The sequence below is a fragment of the Gracilinanus agilis genome, chromosome 1, assembly GCF_016433145.1.
Source record: "Gracilinanus agilis isolate LMUSP501 chromosome 1, AgileGrace, whole genome shotgun sequence".
Taxonomy (NCBI): Eukaryota; Metazoa; Chordata; class Mammalia; order Didelphimorphia; family Didelphidae; genus Gracilinanus; species Gracilinanus agilis.
The window spans coordinates 753,365,718-753,381,401 of NC_058130.1; the positions used below are offsets into that span (position 1 = coordinate 753,365,718).

Consider the following 15,684-nt stretch of genomic DNA (forward strand, 5'->3'; position numbering starts at 1 on the left):
CAAAGAAGTCCCTTTTACAAAAGGCAGAAAGAGCTCCTGACCTCAAGACTGGGAGACCACATGCAACTTATGTATAAACTAGGTATAGATGGTATAAACTGGGGATAGTCTTAAAGTGAAGGTTAAGGAGAACTGGGAGAGGCTTCTTGCGGAGGGTACAATTTTAACTGAGACAATGAAGCTAGGGAAGCAAGACTTGAAGAACAGCCTATTTCTTTTTGCCTTTTAAAGAATCAGCCATTCATTTGTAAATATTCAAGGTAAAGGTTTTCCTTGCATTTCCTTTAAAAATTAATTCTTCCAAATATTTCTTGGATATCTATCAGAATAATGACAGAGAAGACCTAATCCCACATTTTGTTACAAAATCACTTGTTTACTTGAAGGCCCTTTAACTATCAGGAGTTATTTCTTATAGAATTGTTGTGTCACTAGTGCAGACAATAAGCTATTTATGTCTTTTCATCCAATGAGGTTTTCATTCATAAACATCATAGAGAATACTCAATATGCTTGTGGATTTCTTCTAGGTTTTCTATTATTTCCTGGATATTAGTGTAACCTTGGGGATTTTATGCCTATATCTTGCTACATGCCCTCCCCACCTCCTTTTCAAGTCAATCATGGATGATGTCTTTTATGATGCATGATCAACAAACATTTATTGAGTACCTGTACTGTGCTAGGAACTGAGTACGTGTCTTGGAGTACAAGATTGAAAAAATGCTGCAGCCTGCTCAGACCATGCAGCTTTCTATTTCCTGTTTGTTCACCTCTAATTTTGATTCTTCAGAGATTGGGTTTGTTGGTGACTTGCTACACTATAGATAGATCACTGGGAGAATATAAATGATAAAAAGATGGATATTGGTGGAGCCCTCAATCATTGACAATGCTGTATAGTCTGCTGATATTGTACATATTACTAGGTCAATTTCTTTTGAATGACCCTGGATCTCATTGTGGAGGCTCTGATGTTTTCCAAGGTTTATTGAAGACAGCAAAATACCATCTAAAAATGGACCAACTGGAGGACTTCGACAACGGCTCTTCTGTTTGAACTGTTCCCAGGACATTCTTCGTCGCAATAGTGAACATTTTGTCTCTTTGTTTTATTTCCTTCCTTGGTATTAATAGATCAGGAACAGAGTTGTCCTTGTGGAATTGTAGTTGACAAGGAATCCTATAAGATTTCACTATATTGTAGATGTATAGTTGGGAAGACCCCTAGTGACTGGGTCTTCTAAACACGTCATTTTACAAATGAAGTGACTTGTCTTGAGATACACTTAGGTTCTTCTCATAAAGCATCTCTGGTTGCCTTAAAAATTGTGCTGTTTTTTTTTTTTTTGTTTTGTTTTGTTTTTTGTGAGGATTTGGGTGATTCTAGTTTCTTTTTTTGATATCCTTTTCTTGAGTGTTATTTCTGCATGTAATATAGTATGTCTAGCACTGAGATGTTAGTCCAACTAGTGGTTCCATAGTTATTAATGATAAAAATAGATTGCTATAGACATTCCAGCAGATCTTTCCCATTTTAATCATTTTTATTCACCTTTTAGTACTCCTGAGATAACCAGGCTTAATTGCATTTCCTTCCAAGCTTTTTGTAGACTCCTCCTATCCTCCCCAGCATTTTACTATTACTTCTAACTTTTGTCAATCTTCCTCTATGATGTTTTGCAAATGAATTTGTAAACTCATTAAAACTAGTGTTGCCCTTGGCTGGACATGTACTTGTTAAGAAGATTCAGTATTTTTTGACTGAGGAAGTTTGGTTGCTCTTCTGACATTCCACTTGTGAGGATTGTTTTATGTTTGTAAGTTTCTCTAAGAAATTCCTGTAGTTATATAAGTATTTTTATGCATTTTTCATTTTTTTAATTCGGTCAGTATCTGTTAAGTGCTTATTATGTGCTAGACACCAGCAGTATGATAAAAAAACTTTTCCTTGCTCTCATGTAGCTGGTCTTCTATTGAAATTGACATTTCAGACAACCTGTTTTTAAAAAGTCTTTTTGTAACTATTCTAAGTGCATGTAGCATCTTAGTTTATCCTAATTTTCTTGTTAATTTTGATCTTTGCTTTATTAGTCAGTAACTCACAACCTTTTCCAGTATTAGGTTCCCTTTAAATGTTAGATTTTGTAGATTGCAAAATGGTCATTATGCTATTAATTTTTGTTGATAAAATACATAACGACAAAAAGCCACTCTGAATTTAGTAGCACTTTTAATTGAATTTATATTTTTAATTGCAGTAATACATACATAATTTCAAAAATAGTATTATATGCAGGAGACATTTATTTGATCGCTAGAAGGTATATTTATTTAAGAATAATAGCTGACATTTCCATTATTCTTCAGAGTTTCCTAAGTACTTTATGTCCATTATTTCAATTGATTCTCACAACAGCCTTGTAAGGTAGACATTACAGATAGTATTTATCTTCAGTTGACTGTTGTGAGAACTAGAGCTCAGAAAACTCAAGAGATTTGTGAATATATATAGTTCACATCACTAGTGAGTGTCAACTAGATGTTAAGCCCAGGTCTCTTCTAACTCCAAGTTCAGCACTCTTTCTCCTAAACCACATTGTCTCTGCATTGATATTCTGTGACCTGTTGAAGTTGCTGTACATCTGAGTGACTCCCATACCACTGATTAGAAATTATTTCTTCAATTTCAGTTCTCATGCTTATTCCTCTGTGCCATACTGCACTTCTCACGTAGGTAAAACATTTTTTAAACATTAAAGTGTCATGTTAAAGTTTGGGGTTCACCTTCCACTTTAGATTGTTTCCTCCTCTATAAAGCAGGACTAACAACAGCCTCTGTGTTTCAGGGCTGTTTGTGCCTGAACTACACTACCTGGACTGAAAAAAGAAATTAAGCATCTAGCCTTTCTGCAGAGGTTGGCACATGCAGATCAGGCTCTCCATTCCTGACTATTGCAGAGACAGTCCTTTATGTCTAGCTTACATAGGTTCATCTAGGGGCCTTCCCACTATAGCATAAGAGAGAAAAAATATAACTCTTTAAGAATGGCCACCAAAATAGTTTTTAGGTAATATGAGCCATTTATGCCCAGGAGTATCCAATCATCTTAAAACTGTATATAACCACACTGATATTTCCTTGTGCAGCTGGTCTTTTGGCCCAATTCAGTGTTTGACAATTCATTGTTTCATTTTCTATGTTGCCTCTTAGGAATATTTTTTTCTTAGCTAGAGGCAGTCTTTCAGTACATGCTTCTGTCACAAAGATGGCTGCTCATCTTAAACCCTATCTTATACATATCCTTTGATAGCATCTCTTTATGTTCATGTGCAGAAGTAACCCCACTTAAATTTCTGTTTCCCTAGGACCTTTTTTTCTTCTTCAGTACTGGACTACCGAGGTCATAGATCAAACATGGCTCTCCACTTGTCACTTGAAAAAGAATTTGTTCAAGCATGTTATTTGAAATCCCAGTTTCCTACATCAAGAATATCAGCAGACATTTAAATAGCACAAATTCTGAAAAATATTTCACCAACTTTATCCCACATGGTCTTTTTTTTTTTTTTTAACTCTTACCTTCTGTTCTAGAATCGTTTCTAAGACAGAAGGATGGCAAGGGGTAGGCAGTTGGGGTTAGGTAACTTGCCCCAGTTCACATAACTACATAGTGTATGAGACCAAATTTGAACCTTGGACCTACCCACGCCATACTTGGTCTTCTATCCAATGTGATAGCTGTCCCTTACATGTTCTTGATAATAATATTATTAGCTAGGAAATATAGGTTCTGTCACTTCCATTTCATAGATGAAGAAATTGAAACTGACAGGTTAAGTGACCTGCTTGTCATCACATATGTATTTACCAAATGTTGAAGGGGGACCATTCAAACTTAGTTCTCTGTGGATTTAAATCCAGCATTCTTTCCACTTTAGCCCTTTTGCCTTATTCATTCCCACTGCTTGTCTCTGGACAAGTTTGTCAAACATATTAGTAAATGAATTTACCAATTGATAATAGGCCTCACTCCCAATTCCTCTTCCACTAACCTAGTTCCTAGTTTTAGAATGAAGAACCTCTGGAGTGTCCAGTTTATTCTCTTTTGTGAATGCTATAACATTCTATACACATATATCCAAATTGGGTTCCCTAATTTAATAGTCAATATTAGATATATCCAGAAATTCATGACAGAAATTTTTCTGAAATTGAATATATTGCCCCTGTTGTCACCCTCTTCCCCCACAAGTGAGTCTATTCATTATGTGATATTAATTTAAGATGCCATATTAAAAAGGTCCAAACTAGATCCTGTAAAAAGCCAATTTCCTTTCATTGAATTTGTATCAAATTATTATTTAACAAAATTGTCCCTGTAAATATTTCCATTGAGTAAAAGCTAAAATGTTAAAATATAAGTAACAGTTTTAAAATATAGAAAAACCCAGAATGATGCTTGCCAAGCCAATCATAAAGAATTCCTGTTAATGAAACCAACAAATAAAGACAATAAAAAAGAAAACTACTGAAAAAGTTTAACAAAGCCTGATGAATTGCCAAGTCATTCTCTTCTCAGAAAATTCTTTGCAGAGAAAAATTCACATCCTGATTTATAATTTTTTCCCACCATCATTAGTTCAAATATTAAGATTTATTGTCCTGTGTTGGCTAAACATAAAATGCTGAATTGTGGAGGAAAGCTTACATTGGATTGACGTTGAATTTGAAGTACCTAAGGGACATCCAGGTGGAGATGTTCAACAGATCATTGGTGATGTTGAATGGAAGCTCAGAAGAAAAGATTAAGACTGGAGATATACATATGCCTATATGTATATATGTATGTTTTTATATGTCTTTCTCTAAGAGTCATCTGCATATACATAATAATTGAATCTATGGCAGCTGAGGAAAAACAGTGTAGTGAGAGAAGAAAAGAAGGCCTAGGATGGATCTTCAGGAGATACACTTAATGGGTTGAAGATGGATGATGATCTACAAAGGATACTGAGGAGGCATGGATAGACAAAAAGGAAGGAAACCAGGAGAGATCACTGTCATGGCAATCCAGGAAAAAGAGAATAACCAACTGGAATTCATGATCAACAATGTCAAATGCTGCAGTGATGGCAAGAAGGATGTACACTGAGAAAAGACCATCAAAAGCTTGGAGAGAGCAGTTTTAGTAGACTAGTGAGATCAGAAGCCAGATTGCAAGAAGTTCAAATATGAGTAGGAGGAGAGGAGGTAGCACCATTGATGAAATTTTTTTTAAAAGGAGTTTGATTATAAAGAGATGGCATTAGCTTGAAGGAATGGAAGAATCAAGTGAAGGATTTTTTTGTTTGTTTTTGTTTTTAGGGTAGGAGAACCTGGACATGTTGGTAAGTAGCAGGAAAGTTACCAGTAGGTATGGAGAAATTGAAGTAGGTAGTAAGAGAGAAGGGAAGATTGAAGAGACAAGGTCTCAGGATCAAGGGCACAAGCAGAGGAGGGGCTAGCTTAAGGACCACCTCTTTGTCAGAGGCAGGAGCAAAGGAGGGGGAAATGGAGAATGATGTTGAGAGACTTTGAGCAATGGAGATGAAGAGAAAAGGAAGCTTACAACAAATGGCCACTTTTCTCAGTAAAAGAGAAGGCAATCTTCTTAAGTATAGATATATCAATGTATAAGAGGGTCAAGAAGGAGTTTGGAGAGATCTTACGTGGAGTAGGCTGTAGATTCAGTTAGGGAAAATATAAAGGGATTGTTGTTCAGGAATAAAGATCCAGTTGAAATTAGGTAACATAAATCCATAGCGAAACTAGTTGGAATGGTTGTGTGCTCCCTCCATTAGTGTCAAGCAGCATACCCTTAGAACCACTGACAAAGTTTGAGAGAATTAAAACCCTCTGTTATTCTGCTAATGGTTATACTTTTACTTGTATATTGGGGCCTCTGTTAACCTTCTGTTTGCCTCATCCTGTTTCCTGCTATTTGGCATTCCCATGCCTTTTGATAGGATGGCTCTCATGTTAATGTTCTATTATTCTTATTGAATCTCACCTTCAAAAATTTATATTGTCTATACTGGAATTTTTTCAAAGAAAATTCTTGTAAAAATAGTGAGGTTATCTATTCCTAAATGATAATATTGAAATTCCAAAGTCATTTCAAATGCTCTTGTTGGTGGGGCAGGGTGGGAAGGAAGGAGAAAAAAAAATATATAGCTATTATTCCTGAGAAAGCTGCTGCCTAAGGCCCTCCCCCATCCCATTTCTCCCCTCCTGGAAATTTTAAACTTTTAGCTACCCTAATAATTCTCAGCAACCTTTGCTCCCTTTTCCACTACTCTTGTCACGTCAACATAGAAGCAGAAAGGGACTGTATGGAACTCAGGACCATTTTATATTTGTATGTATTTCATTGGTTGTCATGACCAACTTACCAGTGATGAGCCTCTCTGTACTTAGACTGGTCCTTGGGCAGTAGATACAATCTATTGCCAGGGCTGTAATTGAATCTAGTGCAGCTTGATAGCCAGAACTTGCACATTGCTGACATTAGACCTTGAGAATCCAGTGTCACTTCCATGCCAGGATGAGACATTTGATTTAGATTTTGTGGAGGGAGGATAAAATCAGATGGTAAAACTATATAAAATTATTAAACTACTTTGAGAAGTTACAAGTCTTATACAAATGTAAGTTGGTATTGTTAGTATTCCTACCTATTAACATCTTCCCATAATCCACCTATCTAAGGAACTCTTATTGATATTTTTACCTTCTAAATTTGAATTACAGTAACACTTGTTCAGTCTCTTAATCCACTTGCATTTGTCTGCTTGACTTCATTTTTTTCCCCTTTTCCCTACCTTTTTGTTTCTTTAGTCTCTAACTTATTTGTTAGCATCAACCAAAAAAGAGATTGAACTAATGTCAGAAGAGATGAGGGGTCTGAAATCAGAGAAGCAGCTTCTTGCAGAGGAGGGAAATGCTTTAAAGTTAGACAAAGGTTCACTTTTATCAAAGCTTATAGAGGTGGAGGCCAAGATGGCTTTACTGCAGGAAGACCAGCAAAAGTTGTGGTTAATAAATGAAGAACTCAATTTGGAAAAGGAAAAGATCCTAGAAGAAAAGCATGACATAGAAAAGTTGTTTCAGGAAGAACATCTCAGCAAAGAAGATTTAGCTGTTGAGAGAGAGAAATTGCTTGAAGAAATCAATATTGCACAGGAAGAATTCTTGAAGATAAATGTAGAAAATGATAGCTTGCAAGCTTCCAGGAAAAGCTTGCAGGCCCTTGTAGAAGACCTTCAGAAACATAATAATTCCTTAATTGCTGAATCCCAGAAAAGTCATAAGGAAAATATTGAACTAGATAATCAGCTGAAGAAGCTCACTATTGAAAATATTTCTTTGGCCAAAAATAAGGATGACATTGTCCTAAAGCTTCAGAACTCCTTTGAAGAACTGGCCAGAGAGCAAAAAAGCTTGGTACAAGAAGTTGAACAGCTCACAAATGAAAAGAAGTCATACTTGGAAAAGCAGTCAAGCCTTAACACTTTATGCACAGCCTTAAAAAAGGAGAAAGATGATCTTCTTCAGAGCAACAAGGATCTCCAGAGTGAGAAAGATGAACTACTCAAGAAACAAGAGAAGCTGAATGTTGGCCTGGAAGCTGTTCTCCATGACAAGCAGGTTCTCAGTATGGAGATTAGTAGACTGCAGACACAGCTGGATGACTCTAATAAATTGCTCAAAGATGCTGAGAAAGTGGCTGTAGAGCTTCAGTCTTCAAAAGCAAGTCTCATGAAATTTCTGGAAGAAATTAAAACCAGTAGGGAGGTTACAGACTCTGAATGTATCCATCTTCTGCAAGAAAAGGAAACTTTGACTTCAACTCAGAGTAGGCTCTTGCTTGAAAATGAAGAACTCCTAAATGAAAATAAAATCCTCACCGAAAAGCTCGTCAAGTGCTCAGAAGAGTCTACTCACAAAGAGATCTCACTGAATGAGAAGATTGGTTTCCTGACTGCTGAGAAGGAAGTGGCTTGTCAGAAGTCCTTAAAGCTAAAAAAGCAGCTAGATGGTCTCCTCAAAGAAACATCATTGTTAGAAACAAAAAATGCAAGTTTGGTTCAAGAAAGAGAGACTTCATTCAAAGCCATGGGTGACCTTAAAAGGAAATATGATCAAGAAACTGCCAATAGAAAAATCATTGTTCAAGAGAAAATGAAACTTCTTAATGGTATTGAGGCTTTGAAGAAGGAGCTTCAGGAGAAACAAAAAGAATGCCAGGAACTATTGACCACCAAATATAACCTTTCTTTGATGCTGGAAGAGGTTGAGGGAGCCAAAACAAATTTAGAAAAGGAACATAGTGACCTGTTGGAAACCAAAGAGAGTTTGGATGTTCAACTAAAGACTTGCTGTTCTGAAAAAGATATCTTGCTTAAGGATGGGTATTGCCTGCAAGAAGATTGTCAGAAATTAAATGAAGAAATTGGTGAGGTGCAGCAGACCTTAATCCTAGAAAGAGAAGCAAGAAATCAGGAGAAGGAGAGTTCTTTGACAGAAAATAACAGACTACAAGATCAAATTATGCTGTTGCAACAGGAATTAGACAAATTAACACTTTGCAATAAAGAACTGCAGTCTGAGAACCTAATCCTGGCCCAGGAGAAAGGAAAATCAGAGCAACAAGTTGTGAAAATTGTTAAGGAAAAGGAAGCTTTGAGTGCAGAGACTGCTCAGCTTGCTTCCAAAATAGACAGTCTTAAAAATGATTTTGCTTCCTTGACCAAATCCAAGTCAGAGTTGCAAGACCTACACAGCTGCCTCACCAAGATACTGGAAGATCTCCGGCTAAGCCATGAAGTGACCACTGCTGAGAGAACTAAGTTAATACAAGAGAACAAGAACCTTCTTGCTGACCACAAAGAAGTCATGCTGAAGAAGGAAGAGCTCCTGAAGGAGTTGAGGGAGAAGGAGACGCTGGCAGAGAACTACTTTACTCTCCAGAAAGAGATTGGTCAGTTGGCCAAAACCAACAGTAATATTTCAGCAAACCTCCTAGAATCACAAAGTGAGAATCGGATCTTGCGAAAAGACAAGAGCAAGCTTACTCTGAGAATTAGAGAGCTAGAGACCCTTCAGTCCTACACGGTAATTCCAAAGATTGAGGTATTGGGCATCTATATAATTACTAACACCAAATACTAACTTAAGTGATTTAAAGATTTGCTTTATTTATACATTGATCATTGAGCACTTCACAAACTCACAGCATTTGATGAGTTAGAAGGGGCTTACACCAAAAGAATTCCCTCTGCAACACAGCTGGCCTAGTGGTCATTCAGCTTGCACTTGAAGACCTCCCTGAAGGAGAACTTTCTCCCAGGGTATCTCATTCCACTTTGGGTGAGCTTTCATTGTTTTTCCTTACATGAATCTTTGACACCTCCATCCACTGTTCCTAGTACTGTCCTATGGGTTCAAATAGAACAAGTCTAATTTGTCTTCCACATGACAATTTTCTAATACTTATTGTCTTCCTTATGCTTAAGATTCTCTTCTATAGGTTAAACATCACCTATTCTTCAGTTGATCCTATTAGGGCCCTTCACAATTTTGATTGTCCTTCTTTGTTCTGTACCATATCAGTGTCCTTCCTGAAGTGGTATAACCAGAACTGGTCACCCAGGTGTCGTCTAATCTGGGTGCAGAATACAGCAGAATTCTAATCTCCTTATACATGGAAACTATGTCTTCCTCATGCAGTCTAAGATCGCATTAGTTTTTTAGCTGTCCTAACCACTGTTGAGTAATACAATCCACCAAAATAACCAGACCTTTTGCAAACCGACTTCTTATCAGTGTCTTTCTTGAACACAAGTATGACTTTACATTTATGTGTACTGGATTTCATCTTATTAAATTCAGTTTAATACTATCATCTGTCAAGATCTTTTTGATAACTGAGTCCAGCTTTTTGTCTCTTACAGATTTGATAAGTATGCCTTGATTCAAGCCACTGACAGAAAAAAAAATTAAACAGTATTTAGTGCAACACAGAAAACTGAAACACTTAACTGGAGACCTAACTTGTTGACATTAAACTATTAGTATATTTAGAGAGCTGCCCTTTCACATCAATTCCAAATCAGACTAATCATAATATTAGCTAGCCAACATGTTTCCCATCTCTTCTACAAGAATATCCTGAAAGACTTTTTCAAATGCTTTCTTAAATTCTAGGTAAACTGTGAAAATGTTATCCACAGTGTTGCTTTGATTTTGATTTAACAGTTTAGTGATCCTCTTGTAAAAGGACATGAAATTAATCTGATCTGACATTTTTTTCAAACTATGCTTATTATTTGTGATGATGCTTTATTTTTCTAGAAAGCCTAAATACACTCAAGAATTTTGTCAAGCCCACGGATTAATAGTTTGTACCCTTGTTTCTCTTTCCTTTCTTGAAAACTGGGGCATTTACCTCTTCCTTTATTCTCTATATTCTTTCAAAGATCACTTGTTGATATCTTTGAATGTAATTTATCTGGGTCTGGTCAGTTGAATTCATCAAAGTTAACTAGAATTCTCTTACTGTTGGTTTAAGTTTCCCTATTAATTTTTTGTTGCTGTTCTATCTTTTCTAGTCCAAAGGTAATTTTTCTTTGCTTAGAAAACAGAAACAAAATGAGAATTGAGTAGTGCATTACCCACATGGCCACCTACCCCAGGAGCTATCCTCCCTTTTTTTTTTTTTTTTTTTTTTTGGTCACTACTCTTTCTCAGCTATTGGCTTAAAAAAATAACAGTTCCTTTTTGTTGTACTTAACTTTTCTTGCCATCCTCATCTCATCCATGACTCTCAGAAGAATGACTCAAGACTGAACTAAGTTGTATATTCATCCTCAATTGACCCTGCCTCTTTTTTTTTGTTGTTGTTTTGTTTTTAAACATAGGATCAGGGGACACCTAGGTGGCTCAGAGGATTGAGAGCCAGACCTAGAGATGGGAGGTCCTGGGTTTAAATCTGGCCTCAGATACTTCCTAGCTGTGTGACCGTGGGCAAGTCACTTCACCTCAATTGCCTAGCCCTTACCACTCTTCTGTCTTAGAACCAATACATAGTATTGATTCTAAAGCGGAAGGTAAGGGGTTAAAAAAAACAAACACAAAAAAACCCCCATAGGATCATAGGATCATAGACCCAGAACTGGAAGGGACTTCAGAGGCACTTAGTCCAACCCCTTATGACTATTTAGCATGAGGCTCAGGAAGCCTGTAACTTAACTCAGATTATCCAGATTAGTATTCATGGCAGGATTTCAGAGCCTCCAATGTCAACAGTATTCTTTTCTCTCTCCCATGCTATCTCTCTGGTCTTCAAATGGTTAATGAATTCCTTGCATATTCATATTGGTCTCTTTACAACTCCTTTATTTCTTGGTCCCTGGTATTATTTCTTTTCTTTGAGAGTATCCTTTTTCTTCTTCATTAATTTTCCCTATGGAATTTTAGTACATAGGCTCCTACTTGGCTATTGTTCTGGCCTTTCAAAATAAGTTCATGTAAAAACTTCTTGAAAAAAATTCCAATTATTTCTATCCCAGCAACCAATTCTTCCTTTTTAGTGAGAATCAGACCCAGAATAGAATTATTCCATGTTGATTTTCTCACTGTGTGAAGGATGAAATCATTAAGACATTCTTAAGCTCACTTGACCTATCTATAGGACTGAAATCCTATCCCCCATCAAGTCTATTCCTCTTAATTGTCTTTGATTCTCTATAACATTGAATGCCTTTAATCCACATTTAAAAGATGATTCTTTACCAAATAGATAAGCTCAGTAGCATATGCCCATTTGAATATCATAAAAAAGCTTAAGTTTCAAAACAGGGAACGAAAAGCATAATGGTTTTTTAAATTGAAATGGTATTGGCTACACTCTTACCAGTTTAAGCCAAACAGTGTGATGGGTGCAAACCGACAGCTTTCAATTGAATTTGTCATTTATACATTTGTAATCTGAAAACTTCACCAAAGGCTTCCTGAATTATAATAGGCAAGGCATGATACTCTATTATTTATTTAAATATTAATGAATCAAAGGAAACAGTAAAACTAGTTCCTAGGTAGAGTTACATTTTTCATAATCACTGATCATTGGTCTTGAAACAACCTGTTGGCTGTCACATTCCTCTATTCATAGCCATACCTGTATTCATGACTATTAGCTTGTCTAATACATTTTTACTTGTGTTCTCTATGACCTAAGATACTTGATTTATATTCAGATGCCTTGGGAACTAATTTTTTTTTTGTTTAAAAATAATACTGTTTTCTAAATATTTTTCTCCAAGCTCACTTGTGACCCCCAAAGACCTTGACTTGATAATAGCAAGTACACACCATTTGAATCAGGTGCCACACTCATTACTTTGAGAAAATTCAGCTATGTACAAATTCTTTTGTTTAAACAAGTATAGTGCTTCACTTCCTCACTACAACACATTTCATGGGATTCAAAGCAAACTGTTAGGATTGCAAAAAGTGTGATTGGGGGCTATCTTGCTTCTCCCTTAATGGGTTTAGTCATTACTTACCATACTTTGTTTTGTTTAGGTTGCTCAAACAGCAGAAGATGCTATGCAGCTAATGGAACAGATGACCAAAGAAAAGACAGAGACTCTCGCTTCCTTGGAAGATACCAGACAAACCAATGAAAAACTGAAAAATGAAGTAATTTTAAATTGCCTTTTATTTGAAATAATATTGCGTTGACCTTCATTGAACCATTTAGTCACTAATTTGGGTTCCTTTGATTGTAATGTAATTGATGTACTTTTTAATAGGCTCTATCTTTGGATACATAACTTCATCAAGTGACGACATGAAAGTGCTGGAACAAATGCATAATCACACTACTTTGTTGTAAAAGTCTAGTTTTCAGAAAAAGAATAATTTTAAGACTTGTAGAAAGACTGCCATTGATTTAGTAGTGGGATTGAGGTTAGATTTTAGATTCTACAAATTCCTTTTTTTCATCCTTCACTACTCTTTGCTGTCATTACATTTCATTTTTTAGCTCTGGGTTTGGTGTCAGTTCTTAACTTAATATTGTGTTTATATGTCTTTATGTTATATTACCTAGTCTTCTTTTTTGTGGAAGCAAGGTTTAAAAAAGTCTATGAAATGATATTACCCATATTCCTTCCCTGCCAAATACACATAGCAATTATCTTAGGGTTTTAGTGACTATTTCCCTTTGTTTGTAGAAAATTTGTTCAGCATTAGCATAAAAAAGGTTACATGCAAAAGGAGCAGTAGAAAAGGATTGTCTCTTCCTTCAAGAAGCTTCCTAGAGGGAATATGATAAATATGTAGATGACAGTATGACTTGTGGAAAGGAAAGATCCCAACAAACTCTAGGAAAGCTTGAGGAAGAAAAGACAATTTAGCTGAAAATATCTAGGTAACTTATAGAAATGGTAGTGCTTTGAGATAAGTCGTGATACGGTGATGTGTTGGAACCAGCTCATACTGAATTTTAATTGTTAAATTTTCAGTGTTGGAAATAGGCAAACTATATAAATCAGGATTTGATTTGTTGTATTGTTGATTGCCTAGACCAGTGATTCCCAAAGTAGGTGCTACCACCCCCTGGTGGGTGCTGCAGTGATCCAGGGAGGCGGTGATGGCCACAGGTGCATTTATCTTTCCTATTAATTGCTATTAAACTTTAAAAAAATTAATTTCCAGGGGGCTAAGTAATATTTTTTCTGAAAAGGGGGTGGTAGGCCAAAAAAGTTTGGGAACCACTGGCCTAGACTTATTAAAAAAGTGATGGAGAAAATGTTGATAATGTATATTCAGTACAAAAGTGTATTGTGGGGACAGCTTAGTGGCCCTGTAGATGGTGAGCCAGGCCTAGAGACAGGAGGTACTGGATTCAAATTTGACCTCAACTATTTTGTACCTATATGACTTTGGGCAGGTCACTTAACCCAATTGCTTAGCTGTTACCACTCTTCTAGCTTGTAACCAATACTTAGTATTGATTCTAAGACAGTAAGGGTTTTTTAAAAAACATATTGTGCATTCATTGGGTGGTAATTCCTTTTTTCTTCTTCTTCTGCACATCCCTAATTTCTGTGTTGAGATAAGGGAGAGTCCATTTCATACATGAGGAACCGTTTGAATGAATAAATCCAAGTGGGAACTTACATGTTGAGATGATTGTATTTGACCAGATAATTATACTCAAATAGGAAGGGGAGATAATGTGAAATAAGCCTGGAAAATCTGGTTTGCAAGCAAGTGATATGAGTCTAAAAGCTAGGCAAAGGATCTGTCTTTTATGCTGTGGCAGAAGAGAACCATTTAAAGTTTTTGAGTTAGTGGAGTGACCATGAAAGGATTAGAGTTGAGAGATGAGAAGCAGGGGAAAAGCTTATAAAGTAATCTAAGCAAGAGGGATGATATAGAGGACTAATAAGCAATACTTTAAAAAATGAATATTTTAATGGAAAATAAGCCATTCTCAGATATAAAGGGCTTCCAGAGAAGAGTGACTATGGGAAGAGGCGCTACTATTTTTAACTAAAAAGACTGAATGGGAAAGAGTTTGAGATATGATCTAGAGAAAAATTAGAAGGGAAAACCCCTAGCTTTCTGGAAATTCTAGAAAGTCTTAGAAATCTTGAACATTAAAATGAGCATATTTCTTGTTTCTTCTTTAACCTTTCTTGGATTTACTATTCCCATTCTTCCTATTCCCTAATTACTTTTAAGTCTTTCCTTTTTTCCTAAATATTCTTTTTTGCTTCTGTTTCACAGTTTTTCCCAGATGCGTCTCTTCTTCTCCATTGCCATGGCAGTCATTCTAGTTTAGGCCCTTTGGTCTGTTGCAGTAGCTCCTAAAACATTTCCTTGCCTTCTGAGTACATTCTGTATCTTCTGCCTTCCTCCAATCCAGTTCTGATCATGCCAATCTTCTGCTTCTAAAACTTCTGTTATTATTCCACTGCCTACAGGAAAAAGATCAAACTCCTTGACTTGACATTCTAAGCCCTCTCTGATTTGGCTCTGACCTTTCTTTTCATTCTTTGTTACTATATATTTTCACATATTCTGGGCTTCTTGTACTTCCTTAAATATGCTGTATGAATTCCAGCCTCCATGCCTTTGTTTCTACCTGAAATATCCTTCCTTCTCTAACTGTGTATATGTCCAAATACTATATTCCAAACAGTCCAGGATACATTTGTGTGTTTAATTATATGCAAGGCACCTTGCTAATTAGGCACTGTAATTACAAAGACATAAATGAAATAATCCTTCCTCTCGAGAAGGTTACATTTTATTGGTGGGATATAATAGGTATACATACATATACATATATACATACACACACATATACACACACACATATATGTATGTATGTATATATATATATATATATATATATATATATATATAAATAATAGGATGAAGGACAAGGGGCATTCAGGAAAGATTTCCAGTAGAAAATGGCAGACGTTCTCAGCTAGGGATTCTAAGAGACAAAGGTGAGAGGCGAATACTGCTAAGAATGGAGAAAATGTATAAGAAGGAAATGGAACAAATAGTTCAAGAAATAGTATATAAACCAATTTGCTTAGAATGTAAAGTGTACCAAC

General features: G+C 36.1%; 1 protein-coding gene across 5 annotated transcripts in view; it reads left to right on the top strand.

Moving 5' to 3' along the window:
• Positions 1-15,684, top strand: part of CLIP1 (CAP-Gly domain containing linker protein 1) — a 127,525-nt gene that overhangs the window by 73,218 nt on the left and 38,623 nt on the right. For 4 of the 5 annotated variants that reach the window (XM_044673342.1, XM_044673352.1, XM_044673359.1 and 1 more), the window contains one exon: positions 12,629-12,745. In XM_044673342.1, coding sequence (XP_044529277.1) covers positions 12,629-12,745 — 117 coding nt within the window. Of the gene's footprint in view, positions 1-6,880; positions 9,158-12,628; positions 12,746-15,684 lie in introns of all 5 variants that reach the window. The other variant, XM_044673331.1, reaches the window with a different exon arrangement.